The 15,510-nt window shown below is 46.0% G+C and overlaps 1 protein-coding gene across 1 annotated transcript in view; it reads right to left on the bottom strand.

Moving 5' to 3' along the window:
* The window catches only part of RCOR1 (REST corepressor 1), a 120,974-nt gene that overhangs the window by 11,092 nt on the left and 94,372 nt on the right, over window positions 1–15,510 (bottom strand). The window contains exons 6-8 of the mRNA XM_054027433.1: window positions 14,449–14,567; window positions 9,452–9,530; window positions 298–492 (exon numbers count right to left, since the gene is read on the bottom strand). Of these exons, the coding sequence (XP_053883408.1) occupies window positions 298–492; window positions 9,452–9,530; window positions 14,449–14,567 (393 nt within the window). The remainder of the gene's footprint in view (window positions 1–297; window positions 493–9,451; window positions 9,531–14,448; window positions 14,568–15,510) is intronic.

The following is a 15,510-nucleotide window of genomic DNA, read 5'->3' as shown; positions in this document are numbered from 1 at the left end:
TCAAGTTCAAAAATATGAGCAACACCAGGTTACAAGACAGACAAAGGGCTCACAAACTCTTTGGATCAAAATGAACTATTTCTTGCTGCTTTGCAACTACAAAACCTAGATTTAAACAGTACTGGGCTAATTCACTTTGGTAGGCTATCAGCTTGTTAATTAAGCCACATCCTGTTGTAAGCCATCACAGCCATGCTATAAATCCCCAGTAACAACCCACGTGATGACCGACAGCATCACCTTTAAATTTATCAGATGACAAATCTACTCCTGAGCTGCCTTTGGCGTGATTCCTACCTGTCGCTTGATTGAGACCAATTCCATATCCAGTTGTCTGAGCACAGTGGTAGCAGCAGTGGCGTTGGCAGAAACGGCCTCCACATCCTCTTGAGAAAGGAACATTCCTTTGGGAGGTTTCCTCTTTGCTCTGTTTTTAGCCTGGGTACTGTGCTTCTCCTTCTTCACCGGAGGCATTGTCTCAGGTGGCGGCACCTGGGAAGCAGACATTTTACACAAACTGTTCTCAAAAGAAAGACAGACTCTCACTGAGACGGAAGTCAATGGGGTTGAGGCTCTTTAGTCACAAAGATGCCTTTGAAAATTACATCTCATCCTTCAGTTCTGGTGGAAAACAGAGTAAGTTGCAAAGTAACAGGAATTAAATCCTTTGTGTGATAGCATCATGCTATGGGGCACTATGTTCACAAATAAATTATGCTACATTAATCTTTTCTACACAACAACACAGTCTTCCCAGGTACAGATATTTCTGTTGCTTTTTTAGTTGGCTTCCATTTCTGGTACAGGTGCCTAATCATCAATTAAATGTCATGGCCAGGCCTCAATATGTCAGTTTAATTCATTCCCAAAAGGAAATTCAATTTGATGGGGTGAGGGTGGGTGAACACAACATAAGAGTTTATGGAGCAATTTCCTATGTGCCAGACGCAGGGAAAAAACAAACACAACCCAATTTAAGACTGAACACGAGGGTTGAGGTGACTGCAAAGTAATTCTTAAGAACAATAATTGTAAGGAATTTTTACTCACTTTATTTTAGTACAGTGTTGACAAACAGAAGTTCCATTAGAAAGATACAGAGTTCTGCCTGTCTGAGAAATTCAAACTAGAAAGATCTCTTTTCCGGCGAAGGAGGGAGAGGGGGAGTAGGATGGTAGCATGGGGAAGGGGATATATTTCACACACATTAACCTCACATTTCTATAAAGAATTAGCTACCAAGATGATCAATCTATTTTGACCCAAAAAAGCTATAAATATTTCCCCACCTGTGTCTATAATCAAGAGAAATCTTCTGGCAAACCACTAACATTTCAGCAGTTTATTACATGGAAAAGTCATTTTATTACCCCTCACACTTCCCTCAAAAAAAGCACATTTGCATCTCTTTAAGATCACCTCCAAAAAAGATCATATGTTAACTTGCAAAAAAAAGTCCTCCATCCTAAGATTAAAGTTGTTCTATAGGGGCTGGAATAGTGCCACGAACATAAACAAAAAAATGAAATGAGACCGAGGAGGACCCAAAATTGCATTCCTATATTTGCTCATCTGCAAGTTAAAATACTGGATATGGGTCTGGTTAGTGACACCTTATAACTGCAAATCAGGAAGAAAGTTTCCTCATGCTGTGCAGTGTTCATTTGCTAATTAGAAATCTTTAAACACTGAACACATATGCATGAAGGCACACAGAGTGAGGATCCAAATCCATCAGGACCTAAGCTAGCCCAGGAGCAAGAAGCTATTCTGCTTAGGAAATCTGCCTACAACAGATCTTCTTGCACAGGGGGCGTGGGAGAATAGCAGAAACACACTGCAATAGCCAGACAGATTTAATGATGGACCAGTGAGGCAAGTTTTGCATTCAGCTTTAGAAGTGAGAGCTTTGATAATTAAGTCCGCTAAATAGTTTGAAGTGAATTAGAGGTTTCATATTGGCGAGTATTTCATCTACACACAGAAATTCACAGGCCTGTGCATGAGTCTAGTACAATGGACTCAAACTACAGGATGACAACACCTAGCACCAGCAGAGTGAATCTCCCATGAGGCTGAATATCAAATGTATATTCCTTTGTAAGTGTAAGCAACTTCAGATTGTTATTCTACTGAGTTCACAGAATATGCAGCTGCTCTTTATTATGGACAAGAAGTCAGAGCTCTAGCAGAATAGCTTTTGACAGCTCCAAGCACATCGAGACCCTTAGTATATTGTGCAGGCTTTGAGAATTTAAAGATCTAACCTATCTTGGAAAAGTTGCTTTGCTGGCCCTAGGTATATCTTTGTAGAATTCAATCAACTTAAAAACCCACAGAAGAGAATCTGGATGTCAATATGGAGATCGGCAGTGCTTACATAGTGTCACATATGTACACAACTGTTCATAGATATCAGACAAGGTCTCTATACCAAGGCTGAGGATTTAAATTGAAAAAAAAAGTAAAGCTATCTCATACCACTTAGAAAGCAAAGAAAATGAGACATTAACTAACTCCAAGAAAGGGGAGGAGTTAAGAAAAACGGTTACAGTTTCATCTGTTGTTCTTTGAGATGTGTGGCTCGTGTTCATTCCATTCTAGGTGTGCGTGTGCCCACGTGCGCGGTCGTCAGAGATTTTTGCCTTAGTGGTATCCATAAGGCCGGCTGTGCCGCCCCCTTGAGTGCTGCGCTCATGCATCATATCAGTGCCACCGGCCCCAAGCTCTCTCAGTTCATTCTTGCTGGCAACTCTGACACAGGAGCAAGAGGGCGGGTAATGGAATGGACATGAGTAACACATCTCGAAGAACACGGTTACAAAAAGGTAGGTAACCGTTTTTTCTTCCTCCAGTGCTTGCTCATGTCGATTCCATTCTAGGTGACCCACAAGCAGTGTCAATGGAGGTGGGCTTGGAGTTCACAATCTTGCAGCGTGCAGCACTGTTCTGCCAAAGCCAGCATCGCCCCATGTCATCAAGTGCAACGCCGCCAGGTTCGTTTGCAGAAGACTGCTGTGGTTCTGGGACAGCAGGTCTGGCCAGAGAGACAGCCGCAGCAAGGCTGCTACTGAAAGGTTCAGCTGCATGCCGAACCAGTGTTGGTGAGGCCACTTGCGGGCCATCAGGATAACCTTCGCCCTGTCCTGTTTGATATTCATGAGGACTCTGTGGATCAATGGCACTGGCGGGAAGGCGTACATCAAGGTCCCCAACCACGGGAGCAGGAAAGCATCTGACAGGGAACCCCTGTCCATCCCCCCGGAGTGAACACCTGACATTTCCTGTTCTGACGGGATGCGAACGAGTCCATCCGGTGAGTCCCTCACTGCTGGAAGATAATACTGACCGCCTCTGGATGGAGCAACCTCTCGTGGCAAGATGAGAAGGTCCTACTGAGGCGATCTGCAAACACGTTCCTGGTCCCAGGCAAATACATTGCTACCCAATGAATGGCTTACTGCACACAAAAATCCCAAAGGTGGAGAACTTCTTGGCAAAGGGTTGACAACCTGGTTCCGTCCTGTCTGTTGATGTAATACATCGCGGTGGTATTATCTGTGAGGACCTGAACCACCTTGCCCCTCAGGTGGGGCAAGAAAGCCTGGCAGACCAGGCAAACCACTTTGAGCTCCCTGATGTTGATATGGAGGGCCAGACTGTCTTGCAGCCAGTAGCCCTGGGTGCTGGGCTCGCCCTGGTGGGCTCCCCACCCCAGGTCTGAAGCATCGGAGACCAGGGTCAGCGACAAGGCCGCAAAGGGAACTCCCTGCAACACCAACACGGGGTTCATCCACCAATCTAGGGACAATAGGATGTGATCTGGCACCCTGACTATCCGGTCTAGGTCATGCCTGTTGGGGATGTAAACTGATGCCAGCCATGCTTGCAGAGGCCAGAGATTAAGCTGGACATGACTGACCACATACGTACAGGCGGCCATGTGGCCCAACAACCGCAGCAGGTGTGAGCCATAATGAGCAGGTAGTTCTTCACATGGGAGATCAGGTCCAACATGGCCTGAAAACGCACCTCCATAAGGCAGGCTCTGGCTCGCGTGGAGTCAAGAACCACCCTAACAAACTCTATTCATTGGACTTGCCTTAAGGTGGATTTTTTCTTGTTTACCAACAGACCTAGGTCACGGCAGATGGAACGCACCAGAACGAGGCTTCTCTGCACTTGCTCCTGAGACGTGCCCTGGATGAGCCAATTGTCGACATACGGGAAGACCTGGACCCCTCGACGTCTCAGGTAAGTGGCCACTAGTGCCATAAATTTTGTGAAGACCCTTGGGGCCAATGAGAGGCCAAAGGCAGTGCCATGAATTGGAAATGGCATCCCCCACTATGAAACAGAGGAAAATGTTTATGACCTTGGATTATGGAAATGTATCCTTCAAGTTGAGGGTGGTGTATAGTCTCCTGGATCCGAGGAGGGGATGATGGAGGCCAGGGAGACCATCCGAAACTTCAACTTCTTGAGGCGTCGCAGATCCAGAATGGGTCCGAGGCCCCCTTTTGCTTTCAGGATTAGGAAATAATGGGAGTAGAACCCCTTCACTGACATGTCCTGAGGGACCTCCTCCACCACCCCTAGGTTCAGGAGGTTCTCAACCCTCTTGAATGAGGAGTTGCTCATGAGACGGGTCCCTGAAGAGGGACAGGAAAGAGGGGGTTGGGAGGGAGGGGCAGCCGAAAACTTTAGGGTGTAGCTGGACACGACGTCCAGCACTCAGCGGTCCAAGGTGACCCACGACCAGGCCGAATGGTAGGGACGAAAACAGGGAAAGTAGGTTGGGGGGGGGGGGGGGTAGGGGGTAAGCAGTCTCCTCTGCCTTGACCTCCAAGCATGCTTCATGCACCAAGCCCAGTGCCATCAGTGACAACAACTGTTGCTTCGAGGCGGCAGCAGATGAATGGGGCGAAGGGAACACTGCCATGACCGGCATGCACCAATAAGGCCACTGAGCTGGCCACTGGCCGTGCTGCCAAGGCAACGCCATCCATGTCGAGACAGCCTCAGGTGCCCAATCGTGCCAGTGGAGTCTGTGCGAGGGCCTGAACTGCCCTTCTGTGCCAGAGGAATCCCCTTCTGGTGACCACGGTGGAGCTGTTGATACCCGAGTCTGCCTGCTGACCGTCGCCACTGGAGACTGGTGCCCAGAGTGAGAAGATTGGTGCTGGCATCAAGCGGACCGGTGCTGGGAGGACTGGAGACATGATGGGGAGAGCTCCCAACCGGTGGGAGGGTGAATGATGCCAGTAGTACTGAGACCGGCGCCTCCTGCTAGGCAATTCGCGTTGAGACAGTGGGGATCGCGAACGTGGTCCGGTGATCGAGGGAGAGCCCCAGAGGATCTGTGCTGCGACTCTGGGGATCTGCAGCGGGGAGGTGGAGAGCACTGTCTTGTCTCGGGGGATCGGCAGCGCTCCACTGCCCCCGAGCGCTCTTGCAGACTGGCTTTCCCTCATGGGGAGCCTTTGCCATTTTCTGCAGCACGTGCAGTGTCGGTGCCGCAGGCAGAGGCATCTGCTCTCTCTCGGCGCCGGGGGAGCTGGGGAAGGTGTCTGTGCCATCAGCGGGTTGGGTCCCATATCGCTCCTGGGAGTTTGTGGTGGACCTTTTAAGGGGCTAAGGGCCCCGATCGGGGAGGCACGCACATATAGTTCCGGAGTGGCCAGTTGGCCTGAACTGAGTCCCTTGCCCAATGACCTGTGGCCTTTCTTGCATGGAGCCATCCTAGTTTTCTTTTTGGGCACCGGTGCTGGGAAGCAGTGCCGGGTGGATCCCGGGGTGCACTGCGTGCCAAGGCACTAGGTGAGTCTTGGCAGGATGGCTCGCAAGCCGGGAGAAGGGCAGACTCCGTGAGGAGAGCCCGCAAATGAATATCCCACTCCTTTTGAGTTCTGGGCTGAAAGTTTTCACAAATATGGCACTCGTCCTTCACATGTGATTCCCCCAAGCACTTGAGGCAGCTACTGTGGGAGTCATTTACAGGCATAGACCTGTTCAGTCTGCACAGGGCTTAAAACCAGGAGATCGGGGCATGCCCCACCTCGAGCGAAGTCCTTGCTGGGACTCTAACCTCTAACTACTAACTACACTTAACAACTACTATAAACAAACTATTTACAAGGCCCTAAGGCTCGAAGTCAATAAAAACGAAACTGCAAGCCCTTGCTATGCAAGGAAAGATACTCCGACTAACCACCATGGGCGGTAAGGAGGAACTGATATACCGACCCATGAACGTGGCACTCAAGGGGGCACCACTACCGACCCTACAGATACGCTAAGGCAAAAAACTCTGATGACCGCACACCTAGAATGGAATCTACATGAGCAAGCACTCGAAGAAGCAGCAGCTCTTATTCACTAATTCTGTGTGATGAAGTTATGATTATGAGAAAGCCTCAATCATTTCACAGTTAAACTGAAAAAGAAAGAAAGTATAATAAGGAAGCTCCCCATCTTCTCCTGAAAAAGGAAACACTAAGACCAAGCATTTTTGAGAGCCCTCCAACCCCCTCTCCAAGTTGTATGGCCCAGAGAAATCCCCGTATTGCCTAAGAAGTCATACAGAGAAGTCATACAGAGAACTCTGAGTCTCTGAGGTGACAAATATTTTTTTGTTTGGGTTTTGGGAATGGGGTGGAGGGATGATTCACTGCGATTACAAACCTGACCAACTCACTGCAGAAGTGCAATGATGAAGAACATATCCACCTTCTGGACTGTTCTGCTCTCTCTCACAGTATTTTGGATTCAATCAGCCCTCAGGCTCAGGTACTGCAATATCAAACCTAATTAACGCTGCACAGGCTATGCAGATTGTAAAGGAGAATAAAATGAAGCTGGCAGTCACTTTCCAGTGACAAGCCCTCAGAAGGCTGCTTGTCATTGCACATAGAGAGAGTGACTGATTGTGCTTGGTGAGCTTTTTGGGGGGAGAGTGGGAGGGCAAAAAAGTGGTGGCACGGATTATCTGAATTAGCGAGTGAGAAATAAATAGGATATATAATCCCATGTAAAATACTTTGCTACAAAAGGGACCTGAACCCCAAAATTGTGACCATCTGTTTCCTTTTGGAACGCATGTAGATACAAATGAACTTTGACTTCCACCATGCACAGCTAGATCTGTAAGAAGCCAATAGTAATCCAATGTTTTAGATGGGTGAGTAGAAATAAAAAATGAATAGTAAAAGCTCTCTTTTAGATTCAGAGTTTCTCAAAGAAAATTTCAGTTTGAAATCTTAAATCACTCAAAAAACTGCTTATTATCCCTTATTTATTTTTTATGAACAGATACTACTGAAGATTCACAAACAGCAGAAAATGGAAATGGGGGGTGTTAAGAAAGAAGCTCTTTTTCACTAGTTCTGTGTGATGAAGTTAGGATTAGGAGAAAGCCTTAATCGTTTTACAGCTAAACTGAAAAGGAAAGAAAGTAGAATAAGGAAGCTCTGCCACAGTGTACAAGATGATCAATTGGGTAACTAAAGTTTAAGATGTAAATTTATACTCAGTGCCATAGTAAACTACCAAAGGCATGCCTTTTGCATGTAGCTTTGCACTAACTGTACTGGGATTATGACATTGGAGGGTGGTTTTTAAAAGAGATTTTATTGCAACAACGGGAAATTTTGTCTAGTTAAGTATTTACTTCTTTAAAAGACAAAACAGTGTAAGTATGTGCACAGGAGACATAGGAACTAATTTACAGTAAGTATATTATCAGAGTTCATCCTTGATACAAGATTGCTTTAGAAGTGACATGAACTGTAGGCAAAATTAAGATTTTTGTCTTGCTCAGCCCCAGTTAAAGGGTTTGCTAAACATAACCCATAAATACCTCTTTCCAATCCCTGTTTAAAAATTATTTAGAACAAAACCAAAACTCTGTCAAGGTATTTTCCAGACATTTTCCAATTTTAACACTGATGTATGCCACCATCTTTGATAGTTCAAAGTCACGTCTTTCTCTTTATACACTGCTTTGTTACTATAGGACCACCCTCCATGAGTGCCAAAGCTTGTAACCGGACTCCTTGTTGTTTTTGTGGATACAGACTAACACGGCTACCCCCTGATACTTGAAAGCTTGTAACATTAGTTTGAGGTATATCCCTGGCACATTTGTTTAGAAAAATAACACAAAGAATCCCATAGACTTTGCAGATGCAATACAAGTCAAATTTAAGTAAAATGAATAAACCCATTCCCTTTGATATAATTTAAGACACAGGGAAACTCTATTTCTTAAATCTTAACCATCATTTCTCATTCTGAATGTTTGGATCGTGCAACAGGCAGCTGCAAAAAAACCACATTTACTTCAGTGGAAATGTGTGTGGGTGCTGGGATCAGCCCACATGGATACAGTTACACAATCACAGCCTTCATTTGTATCCAAAGGCCCCAGGCAGCTAGGGTGAGTTCTGCTGTATACTGCAGTGCCTCCTTTTGTCCCGGTACGGATTAAAGTACCACAGTCCTTATACGTGCTATTTCTGAAGGAGACAGGCTGACTACCTCTTGCCAAGAGCAGTCAGTGCAGTTCTACTGACTTCAGCAGACTTGCACCTATTACACCACTGGTGAGTCAGGCCTGCATCACCTAATCACACAAAGCTCCTACACCGTGGGACTTGTGGACGTTACAAGAACATAGCTTTCCAGAAAAGTAAATGTCAATTTTCCAGTTCACACCCAGCCCTGTTCCAATGAAAGTCAATCGGAATGTTGTCACTTCAACGCTCTCAAGAGCAGGCCCCTTCTGGATGGATAGGCTATACAGAAAATGCCCACAAGGAGGGAGAGCTTAAGTTAACTTCAACCTGATGCGTCTTGACTATAATGTTATTTTTCTACTAGGGAGGAAAAGAAGTCTTTTATTAGGTCACTTAATTCCCCTAACAGTTATTCTAATAAAATAGGTAACATCAAAAGAACAGGCATGTAGCAGTTAGCATATGTTCCAACCCTGATTACAGTTTAAAACATGTTAACTATTTTCTCCCTCCAACTCCCTGTTAAAACACTAAGGTGTTACCTTTGAAAATTTAGCCCAATCTCCTCCCTGCCCCCCAAATTCACAAACAAGGATTCAGGGGGAGACTGTTGTGTTGCCCATACACAAAATTTCAGTAGCCAGGTCAAGGCCCCTTTGGAAAGGGGAAGGGAACATTCACAGCCACACAATCTTTCTCCTTTGAAGTCACTCAAAGTCTTGGCATTCACTTCAAATGGGATCAAGGATTTTGACTACTAGTTACTCTAATCAGAATTGTGAGTCACTATTATTCCTGTGCTGAATGTCAACTAAGCACAAGCACAAATAAAACTGGGCACTGTCAGATCCTCTGTGGCACAACAGAATAGTTCACAGTAACAGGTGAAAACTTTCATTAGCCTTCAGTACAGTATTAGGGAAAAAACTACCTACCTCTTTTTTGCTCTCCTTGTTTTGTTCAACTTCAATATCAACAGGGTTAGTTCCATTTGTTTCCTCCATTTCATCCTCACTGAAAGACAAAAGCAAGGCATGACCATATTTCTATGAGAATTTCTATTTCTCTACAATAGTCTGCTGGAAGTCAGGCATGGATGGAACATTCCATCCAATGGCTTTTCTTTTTGGTGAATTTTAAAGTCAATTACCTCTTTAAAATAACCACATTAGGGACCATGCATTTAAAAGCTTTTACATAAACTTTTCTGTGGTATATCTGGGCAAAATGAAGTCTGTTCAACCTCAAAGGCAAAAATAAAATTAAAAAACAAGTCAGAAATTCTCTGACTGTTAGAGTCAAAGAAAACTAGCTGAATATTTTTTAACTTCAAGCAAACTCAGACAAACAAGGATACAGAATTAGAGCAAACAGCTTTAATGTGGATTTCATACATTTAATTAAAAATCTTAAATGTAACAAAAAGCCACATGCACAATTAGTTCTCCCAGGGATTTAAAAAAAAAAAAAACACCACCACCAAAACACACACAGAGACATGTTTAGCACTCCCATAATCTCATCTTTAATTCCTCCCTTAGTGGAAAAAAGAAAAGAAAAGCATATTCTATCAAGTACTGAATAATAATAATAAGCAGCATCAAATTGGGGCCATAGTGAATGTGACCTTGGAACACCTAGCCAGTTTAATTTTACTGGAATTCTAATTTAGTGTTTGACTACCATTCACATTAAGGTATACTTCCATGTATGGCTTAGAATTAGTGTACCGTATATTGCTGAAGTTAATTGCTCTGCTTTTTATGATGTTCCCAGAGTGCAAGGATAAGATTATTTGGCCTATGTTTATTTTAAAAAGGACACATGCAGGTTTCACTGGTCCCATAAAATCCAGCAACCCATTAAGTTAGCCAAGTTGTAGACCACCTAGCCTCCCAGCAATTATAGTCTTGATTCAGCCAGACCCTTATGTATATGGTGTACAAATGATGAAGAAGAAGTCAGAAGTCAGTATTTAGTCAGCATTTTATGACATTTAGAAGCATTATATTCTACATACCCTCTTAAAATTCCAGAGTACACTGTCTGCACAGTCCAGTCACTTATTCACCATTTAGATTTCAGTTTTTATTTGCTTTATTATTTTAAATTATAAACCAAGTGAAGAGTATGAACAAGACACGTGCATCTGTTCTGTCACTGAGGGACACATTTTAAGGTGGCATTAACGGTCTCCATTTTCAGTCACTTGTACAAACCTTCCTTTTCCTCTAAGCTGCACGCTTTTCTGTACAAAACTGATTCCCAAGCTAGTCTGTGCATGCAAATTGTCAGTCACTTCTAGGCGCAGAAGACTGCATGTATAGAGTCCCATGCACACAAATAAGAGAACAGGTTTTGAAAACCGAGTCCCACATTTGTTTGTGGTTATTTTAAAGTGATTTTAGTGCTGCTGAAAGATGCCTTGGGAATTCCTCTGTTTAGTCACAGAACACATTCAGCGACAGGGCAAGATTCCTCTAACTGCCCCTTTAATTAGCCTTAACTATAAAGGGCAAGAGTGCAATTTTACCTCCACACTGATTCAGTTTTTGGTGTCTGCTGAGACCAACACCAAAAAGGTGCCAACTGTGCTGGAAGTTTGTGTCTAGAGGGTCACATAACTACTACGAACTAGACTGAGACCACTAAACCGAACCCATTTTGCAGAGGTTTATTACAGTCATTACTTAACCTAAGCACAATTTAATCCACAAGTGAACAGGCCTGGAACACAAACTAGCTTTAGAATTCACACATTCTAGCCTCAGGCTCAAATGACAGCCCTGCTCTCCTCCCTGCCCCACAAAGCAGAGACACACATTCCATAATTTTTTTCCTGCAATTGTTCTACTTGGCCATTTGATTTTTAACTAAATTAAAAACCTTCCAATCATTCTTTAGCTTGCTAAATATGGAAAGCAAACACTATGGCTTGGTCGACACCTAAAACTTAAGTCAATGTAGCTATGTCAGTCAGGGATGTGAATAAGTCACATTCCTGACTGATGTATCTTTGCCAACCTATCCCCGGGTGGAGATGTAGCTAAATCAATGGACGAATGTTTCCATCAACATAGCTTCTGTCATTCAGGATGGTGGTTTTCCCTATACTGATGGGGGTGGAGGGGAAAATCAAAACAAAAACCTTCCACCAGCTTAGGCTGCGTCTACACTACCAGGTTATGCCAGCATAGCAACGCTGACGTAGCTAACCTGATAGAGTATATCTACACTATGGAAACTACAAGTATCTCTGCTCCTGTTGCTTCTCTCAAGGGCTTTGAAATTCAGAAATGGAGCAGCCCATCCACTCGCTCTCCATGAAGTTTATAGCACCTTAGATACACCATCTATAAAAGACTATACTATAAAGATATTTCTGGGTGGCAGTAATTTCAGTGTGGTTTACAAGTACAGAAAAAATGCCAGATACAGCCTTTTTGAATACTAAACTATACAGTATGAACTAAAAACAAGCACTCCTTTTAGGAAATGCAATTATTTTTCCACTGAATAAAGTTAATAAATAAAACCATTTGGGGGATGGAGAAAGAACAGTATGAAAGGGAGGCACAGAGAAAGGAAAGCCAAGCAAGTAAGGGATTAGTTGGATGGTGGTGTTCTTCTTTGAGCCCACTCTCTTCCTTCTAATTAAGCAGGTGTGGTGAATCCAGCTGGAAGATGAAGACAGTCTTGCTGGCTCATTGTTGCAGTGTGGTTCAATAAACTCCACCATGGGAATGGCCCTCTTCCTATAGGGATCTCCTATTTGAGGCACAGGAGCTAGGGTCTGGCTAAGCAGTCATGAAATAGGAGCCGTTTGATGGGAGGCATGTGCAGAGCATTTCCAGCTTGTGACAGATAGAGCCACATCCCAGGAAAGGAGATAAGAGAAGTTCTGACTCTACAAAAGTCTAGATTGTGTTTTAGGGTGGGTTGGGAAAAGCACCTGTTCACACGGACAAGAAACATCTGGAGCACGGCAAAAGCACCATGCTACGTAGAGAGGGGAAAGACAAGGAGGAGGAGGATGCAGAGAACCTTTGCAGACCATCAAACCCCTCAGTGTGCCAAGGAGCCATGGCCCACCGAGGCCCCAACTGCCCTAGGTTCAAGTGGGGTTATCCAGAGAAAGAGGATCTCTATCTCCAGGAAGTATCTGTGTAGCTAAACACATGAACTATCGGCCAAACCTTCCTGAAGGGTGCTGCAGTGTGTGGTAGGCATGGCAGCCATGGAGACTGCTGCAGGCCTGAGGCTGAAGTAGTGGGAACAAAGAATCTATTGAAGCTCAGTGGCTTAGGGACCTGTAGAGTGGCAGGTACATTTGTACAGTAAAGCACATGCACAACTAATGGAGGGGTGGTGTAGTGAGTCGGTGTGGCTCCCCTCCTGCCCAGAAGAGGGAGCCCCCGTGCAGGCACCAGAGTGGGTGGAGCCACTGCCGCCTGTCCCCGCCCCCCGGAAGTCAAGGGGCGGGACAGGAAGTATAAAGGCCGGCCGCAAGAGCTCAGTCAGCGGCCAGCCGCCACAGGGAGCAGACGTACGTCCGGGAGCTCTCGGCCAGGAGACCTCCGAGGCCAGGACCCTAACTGGCCAGAGCTACCCCGGGCCCGCTACGAGGAGGAGCCGCCGCAGCCCGTCCGCTCCCGTCGCTGGGAGGAACCCTGGGAGCCCCCCTACACCAACCCGGAAGGCGAGACTGCACCAGAACCCCTCCGCCCCTGCTGCTACCCGGAGGAGCCGCCCGAGTGCAGTTGGCCTGAGTTCCCGGCGGAGCTACCGGACCTGCCACCAAGCCCTGGCCGAGAGGAGCCCATGCAGATGGACTGGCCCGAGCCCGGTGCGACGAACGAGGTAGGCTCTGAGGGGGATCCTGGAAGTAGCCCGGGGGTAGCCGACCCCGGTCCGGCTTCAGACAAACGTGAGCCAATGTCAGTGTGTTGCGGTCTGGATACCCCACTGACCAGCAGCGGCAGTAACCGCTGCTAGGGCCCCGGGCTGGAACGCAGTGGAGTGGGTGGGCCTGCGTTTCCCCCTGCCAGCCCCCGCTCACGGGTGGCAGGCTTCCCCCTCACCCAACGCTCAGCTACAGAAGCCTAGGCGTACCCTACCTATTTGCTTGCTCGCTCAGCCCCTGCAAACAAGGGCCTGAGCTTTAAACTGTGTTTGCCCCGCCCTGATCCAGGGCCTGGGCTCCCTAGCTGCTTGACTGCTCAGCTCCTGCACCAGAGGGCCTGAGCCCCGGACTCCCGATTGCCTGCTCAGCCCCTCCCTGAGGGCCTGAGCCCCAAGTTAGCTGTTGGCTTTGCTCCGCCCCTGTACCCGAGGGCCGGAGCTTCTGGACTAACGGACTGCTTGTTCCCACAACAGTGAGTCGGTGTGGCTCCCCTCCTGCCCGGAAGGGTCGAGCCCCAGCAAGGACCTATTATAGGTGGGTACAGAATTCCATCCATCATAGCGAGTGTGAGCTCTTCTCACTCCTCCTCTTCCCATCACAGAGCCAGTCTACTCGACCGTTGCACTGGGTAGAGAATTTGGCCCTGAAAGCATTTTGCTGGTAGCAGCTTTCTGCTGGGACAAGTATGTAGATAAAATGAAGAGAGGGGAGTGCCAAACGTTGCCAATCTTCCACTTAGCATGTGCTCCCATTCTATGGAATGTTACATTTAAGGCTAAAAACCTGCCCTCGAGTTACCATTGTGATCTCCCTTTACAGGGACTTGAGAGTTGCATGTGAATCAGATGGTAGAATTTGGTCATGAACGTTTACATGGACACAGATTCCGGTTATAAAAAGAGAGAGGCACACCAGGAAGTGTCTGGGGGAAAAATCCTAGTTCTCGTTCTTTACAGGCTACCAGAAATTCCAGGATCATCATAAAAAGATTTGAGTGGCAAGACACAGACTTTCTCACTGCAAACGTACCTTTCTTCCCGTTCCCTTTTTTGTTTACGAGCATGGCGGTCCATCACGCTGGTTTTAGTCCTTGTCTTTTTCCAGGAGTAGTAAAATTTCACCAAACTGGCTATCGATTTGTCAGGAAGCTGAAAATAAAATAGTTACACTTTTTAGCAGTCTTCATAGGTTTACATGTACAGCATTACCTGGATTTCACATCAGATGACTAGGAGACTAGAGGAGCTTGGGTTGTTTAGTCTGACAAAACGAAGGCTGAGGGGGGATATGATTGCTATCTTTAAATATATCAGAGGGATAAATACAAGGGAGGGAGGGGAATTATTCCAGCTTAGTACTAATGTGGACACGAGAACGAATGGATATAAACTGGCCGTGGGGAAGTTCAGGCTTGAAATTAGACGAAGGTTTCTGACTGTCAGAGGGGTGAAATATTGGAACGGCCTTCCGAGGGAAACGGTGGGGGCGACGGACCTGTCTGGTTTTAAGATTAAGTTAGATAAGTTTATGGAGGGAATGGTTTAATGGTAAAACATAATAGCCAAGGAATACCAAGCAATGGTAGGTAAATAGTATAATGGCTAACAGGGGTCAGGCTAGAGACTCTTGCCCACATGCTCGGGGTTCAGCTGATCGCCATATTTGGGGTCGGGCAGGAATTTTCCTCCAGGGTAGATTGGCTGAGCCTCTGGAGGTTTTTCACCTTCCTCCGCAGCATGGGGCAGGGATCACTAGCAGGAGGGTCTCTGCCAATTGAAGTCACTAAAAGACAGGATTGGGGACTTCAACAGCAGAATCAAGGGAAGGGGTAGGGACGGTTTTGTGGCCTGCAGCATGCAGGGAGTCAGACCAGATGATCATAATGGTCCCTTCTGACCTTAAAGTCTATGAGTCTATGAGATGAACCAGTTTTTGGTACATACTATGACAGCCAGCAGGAAAGTCATAGCCAGCATCATAGGGTCGCAATATCTATTCAAATTAACAAAAGAGGTTTTAAAAGGATGCAATATTGGTTCTTTCTACAGACTTCGATAAGCATGTAGCAAGTTGTAATATTTTCATTCTCGT

This window comes from Malaclemys terrapin, chromosome 4 (genome assembly GCF_027887155.1).
Source record: "Malaclemys terrapin pileata isolate rMalTer1 chromosome 4, rMalTer1.hap1, whole genome shotgun sequence".
Taxonomy (NCBI): domain Eukaryota; kingdom Metazoa; phylum Chordata; order Testudines; family Emydidae; genus Malaclemys; species Malaclemys terrapin.
The sequence above is the reverse complement of the archived record's forward strand: the minus strand, read 5'-3'. Positions and strand labels throughout refer to the sequence as shown.